Below are 5,945 nucleotides of genomic sequence, written 5' to 3'. Positions count from 1 at the left end.
AAATGAAACTTTGATTGTCTCTTTATTCAAGAACATGAGAGAAAGTTGACAATACAACATCCGTATAGCACATGTCGTTCTGAGCTGTAGTTCTTCCGGGGTTTAACATTACATTGTCAGCAAACGTATCAAGGCTAATGCACTGTAGACAGACACGTACAGTTGATGTCTGCGTGAACATAGACAACACACGTTGACTCAGTAACTGTTGTTGATTGTAACGACTGATCGATGAGTACCCTGTTGTGTTCCATATGTTTTTCTTATAGATGTTAACCACATAGAATATTACAACAGGCATTAACTTTGACCCATTAGATAATTGTCGTTTTCATCATCAGTATCCATTTCTGTTAATGAATTGACAGTTTTTGCACACGCGGCAACAAAAATTAAAATGAAGTTGAAGTAACCATATGGCTAAGAATTTGGCAGTTATGTTGGATTTTTAAAATTCACAAACAATCACCAAGTCCTTGTTTGTACCTCCATAAATTGCAAACAATTGAAAAAATGTATAAAATATTTGTTGTTGTACACAAATTAACGAACTGTTCATACGCTTTTACCTTCTTTGCCACTTCCAATCCAAAACAAAGAAGTAGGTTTAACACACGTTTAATTGTCAATGAATGTCTATATGTCACTCTCATTTAGAACGTTCATATCAATTGTAAAAGTAATATACTCTTTCAATTACTTTTAACGTGATTTAACGTGATTTAACGTGATTGCCATAGTTGTAAATTAACCATGGCAAGAAAGGGAAGAAAGCCTCAAAGGCTCATATAATCCCTTGTATTGTTCATGTACTGGTCCAGTCTAATTTTAAAGTCCACAATAGTTTTGGCTTGGATGATGTGTTCTGGTAAATTGTTCCATTGAGATATGACACGCTGAGAGAAGAAATATTTCCTAGTATCCAGTCTAACTGTAGATTTAACAAGTTTTAGTGAGTGTCCTCTTGTCCTGCTGGTTTGGTGAAGTTTAAATAGTAGCTCATAGTCACTTTTATCAAATCCCTTGATTAAACGAAACACTTGAATCAAGTCACCTCTCCGCCTTCGTTCTTCCAAAGTGGTTATATTTAGTGTCCTTAGTCTATCTGCATAACTTAAATTTCTCAGTTCTGGTATCAGCTTTGTAGCTCGCCTTTGTATTTTCGAGAAGGTCAATGTCTTTTTTGTAGTGTGGGTTCCAAAACTGAACGGCATATTCTATGTGTGGTCTGACTAAGGAGTTGAACAACTTCATGATGACGAATTTTGATTTGTGTGAAATGTTCCGTTTGATGATACCTAGTGTCCTGTTTGCCTTTTTAGCTGCAGCTGCACAATGATGACTGGTTTTCAATGAGTTGTGAATCAATACACCCAAATCCTTTTCTTCTGTTACTGAATTCAATGGTTTATCATTCATGGTGTACTTGTGTGACTGGTTTGATGAACCAATGTGCATAATCTTACATTTATCTACATTAAAAGACATTCAGCCCATGTAGACAATCTGTTCAAATCATCTTGAAAATTGTCACAATCTGCCTGTGAGTTAACAGTTGAACACAGCTTGGTATCATCTGAAAATTTCAGTATGAAAGATTGCACTACATCATCAATGTCGTTAATGTAAATTAAAAATAAAATGGGTCCTAGCACAGATCCTTGGGGTACACCACTGGTGACAGCTGACCATTTAGATGCATTTCCATTTAGTACTGTACGTTGTGATCTGTCGGTTAACCAGTTCTGAATCCAAACACTGATCTTCCCTGTTACTCCATGTGCTTGTAGCTTTGAAACTAGTCTTGCATGGGGAACCTTATCAAAGGCCTTACTAAAGTCAGGGTATGCTATGTCTATTGGGTTTCCTTCATCCACTGATTTTGTTACAGTTTCAAAGAACACCAGCAAGTTTGACACACATGATTTGCCTTTAGTGAAACCATACTGACTGTCTCTGATGAGTGAGTGCATGCTTCTCCAAGTGTTCTACCACGGCATTTCTTATCAATGTTTCTAGTACTTTACACAGAATACATGTGAGACTTACTGGCCTGTAGTTACCAGCATGGTGTTTTGGTCCTTTTTTGTAAATTGGAGTTACATTTGCTTGTCTCCATACTTTTGGAATACTTCCTTCTTTTACCGACAAATTGAAAATAAAAGTGATAGGTGCTGTTAGTTCTGCGGCAAGTTCTTTCAGTACTCTTGGATGTATGTTATCAGGTCCTGGGATTTTGCTTGAGTTCAATTTGATGAGTTGGTTATACACATCCTCTGTAGAAATATCAAACTGTGATAGCCAATCGTTCTGGTCATCTAGAAGAAGTTCTGGTTGTGTAAAACTGATTCTGTTCTCCTGGGTAAAGACTGAACTAAAAAATGCATTTAGTGTCTCTTTAAATTATATGCCTTGTAGTTAACATAGTGAATTCTAGTTCTCTGTGAAATCTAGACAATTTTAATGGCATCTATGTTTATACTAGAGTCATTGACTATTTACTTGTTTTGCACAGCTAGCATTTTTACAGATTGATTACACTGAGGGACACCACATACTGGGGTGATAATGAAATACATTGAAACAGTATAGTAATTTTACACTTGGTGTAGATGTCATGAACAAACCATTATATGGGAAATCATTCTAACGCTTTACTTGAGGGCTACGAGTTGTACTGAGTTACAGCATATATGGGCATGGCTGATGCTTTTTAACTCAGGAGCACATGGTAAAGTTGTTTTCGTAAATTAAACATTCATATTTGTCATCCATATGGCCAGGAAATACCACATTATCTCGTCTTGGGTCTAAGAATACAAATTAGTAATTTTACTTTGACAACAAACTCCAACCACCGAGACAGCAAATTTTCACGTCCATCTTTCTGTCACCAACAGGAATTTGTCAAGATGCAGTCAAAATATCTTGTGTTTGTTTGTTTGCTGCATACTGTGGTCCAGACAATGGGCTTCGTTGAAGTAGGGGAAGTAGAGGAAAGTAAGTAATCCTGATGTAATGTATCTATATATTCCATTTCTCTAATAAAATTACATCTCATGCAATTACTATAAATATTACTTACAGTACATCTCATTCTCTCCACAAACTCTTTCCACGTTTACACCAGGTATTTTAAACCGAAATCCTCGAATTTTAGGGGAACAATTCAGGCTACATTTACACTATGTCCTTGGACAGGGAACCATTTTATCAATAGCCAGGGAGTAGTTCGACGCTCCTTGTATGGGCCTAGCTGTCTTCGGTAACAGGACAACTGCCCCCTCGGATAACTGCTCCGGCGGACAACTGCCCCCCCCCCATCCGGACAACTGCCCCCCGGACAATTGCCCCCCCCCCCGGACAACTGCCCCGAAGGACAACTGTCTCTCGGACTACAGCCCCCGAACGAGAAAAAAAGCTAGTATTACAGATGAATGGGTTTGTCATTCATTAAAAAGTCACCGTCGGCAACTTACCGCCGCAATTTGCGTACACTATACTCACTATATTCACAATGTTTTTTTTTTGTGGGTATGGATAATACTTAATGTGTATAAGCTTGGTTTGTGATCTGAGGCCTAAGTAACACTGTTCTGCTACATGGGGACATGTGAATATATATCATCCAAAAACACAAACAAGTAATTTTTTGTTTGCTTTCGTAAACATAAATAGCTAAGTTTAATACCCTGTGGTTCAGACAAGGTCATGTCATTGTAGAAATGATTTTTTCTTGCATCACAATTTTCAAAACAGAATGACTCCCTAACAATCCACCAGAACCCCCCCCCCCCCCCCCCGGCCGAAGAAGCTGACTGGTTCCATGATAAAGACAAGTCCTTGTTGGTTCATGTCCAACTCGTAATGACTTAATTTAAATAGTCAAACATCCTGACATGCACGTAATCGACCAATTAGCTTCTTGAGATATTTTCAAACCATAGTATCAATTTGACATAGTCTACAATAACATGCTGGACAGAATGAGCACAACGTAGCCATGATTCCAGTTCTGTAGACAGGCTACCATGTCTTTTCATCACTTTAAATGTAAATTGTTCATCCAGAAATTGTTGATGAAGAAACCCCGTGCATCTACAACATATTCAATGATCATTGTTACCGTTTTGTGTCGGCCGCTCTGAATCACAGAACTTGGACAGATGCATTAGTGTTCTGTAGAACCGATGGTTCCAATCCAGGTGGAGATCTGGTTTCCGTACTCTCGCCCAATGAACAAATCTTTGTGCAATCACTAAGTACCAACGAGAGGCATACTTGGATAGGTTTCAACGACATGCAAACGGTAGGGAACTATTAATTTCTTGACAGAAACTATCTTGAATAATCAAGGCATTGATATCTACCTTTCTGTCAAATGCCTTCAATGAAGGAACCTTCAAAATGAGCCAATTGTTACTCTATGTAATATATAAACAAAACGTATATTGTATTTTACCCAATCAATGTGTTTGCATAGTAGCAAACATGTTATAACTCTAGCTCTGTTGTTCCATATCATGAAAGTTTTGAAATCTAAACTTTTACAAAAAGTGCTTGAATTGGAACACCATTCTGTACCTTACTAGGATTTTAGACGTTACCGTGTACCTGAATATATGATTGTTAAAATGACAGCCTAAGACACTTTGTTTTATATTATATTCATGTTTATGTCAAATTCTTTACTGCATCGCAAGGAGGGTGTTTTTGAGTGGAGCGATGGATCAAATGTAATATTCACTAATTGGGCTCCAACACAACCAAATGGTTTTACGGAGAATGAAGATTGTGCTGCCTTGGACGAAAATGCTGGTAAGTATATATAACGACCATTACAACCCGTAATACCAAAGTACAGCGATTTGTGGCAAACCCGTTTTTTGCATTCATATCAATCTAAATAATACTGTTTGAAAAGTTTTGTCTTTGATTGTAAACTTTATATGTAGCCTTTGTAATGCCACTGACAATACTGTGCTCTAATGTAAAGTAGAGTGTACTTTTAGTATCACAGCTGAATATTTAGCACTTGGTGAGATCTAGACTACATGTATGTCTATATTTACACTTCAGTCATTGAGTATTGATTTGCACTGTACCATTATTTACATATTGGTTGAAACAGTATACTTTTACACTTGATATGAATAGTTGAATCTCTTTACTTGGGTGTTACAGTTAATATCAAATCTTATTACATGACCACCTGTTACAACCAGATTCAAACTGAATGCCATTTTTGATAATTAGGCAATATCTTTAGAATACAATCTTTAAATTTAAGACAGTTTAGTACATGCATTCATGGTAAATAAGTGCATATGTCCTTTAACGCTTGTTGATGTAACTTGTATTATTAATGGGTTTTCGATAATTAGGCATTATCTTAAGTATGCTAGCTTCGCATTTCATATAGTTCCATATAATTAATTTGCCTGGGGCATATCATGTATGGTAGCTATAGTTTAGAATTGTGTATTCCGATCCAACAATGTGTGTTGGAACAAAAATCTATGGTTGCCCTTTCAGTTACATCATATCTGGTTTAGTTTTTTGGTTGTGGATTCAAAAATGCTCATTGCCACCTTAAGCCACCTCATCGCCACCCCTGGCTACGTTTCCATGGTAACTAAACCGGCTCCCAAACATTTACATGTTTTCTCAGTGTTATTATATATATGAACTCCAAAATTTAATATATAGGATTTGGTTTTGGCTTTTCACCACTACTTGCATATATTCGTTAGCATACTGTAATTTTCTAACTTAACGGGTCGTCTTTCCTTTTTTCCAGGCTACGAATGGCACGATCTTGACTGCAATTTCAAAACTGCATTCATTTGTAAACGTCCACTAAGTTCCGCGAAGAAGTGATGAAATACCGACCATAAATGGAAAGGAGTTGTTGATAAATTGATTTACTACATGTGGCTATATTA

The 5,945-nt window shown here is 36.9% G+C and overlaps 1 protein-coding gene across 1 annotated transcript; it reads right to left on the bottom strand.

The window, feature by feature from the left end:
* Positions 1 to 776: 776 nt before the first annotated feature.
* Positions 777 to 1,214, bottom strand: LOC144439155 (uncharacterized). Its single transcript, XM_078128426.1, has one exon. It carries the CDS (start codon positions 1,212 to 1,214, stop codon positions 777 to 779), a length of 438 nt encoding a protein of 145 aa, XP_077984552.1.
* Between the last annotated feature and the right edge of the window lie 4,731 nt (positions 1,215 to 5,945).

The sequence above is a fragment of the Glandiceps talaboti genome, chromosome 8, assembly GCF_964340395.1.
Source record: "Glandiceps talaboti chromosome 8, keGlaTala1.1, whole genome shotgun sequence".
Classification (NCBI taxonomy): domain Eukaryota; kingdom Metazoa; phylum Hemichordata; class Enteropneusta; family Spengelidae; genus Glandiceps; species Glandiceps talaboti.
This window is presented reverse-complemented; position numbering and strand designations above follow the sequence as displayed.

What these genes read in the sequence shown, in the direction of transcription:
- LOC144439155 (XM_078128426.1), bottom strand. Translation starts at nt 1,214, where the DNA reads ATGCCGTTCAGTTTTGGAACCCACACTACAAAAAAGACATTGACCTTC.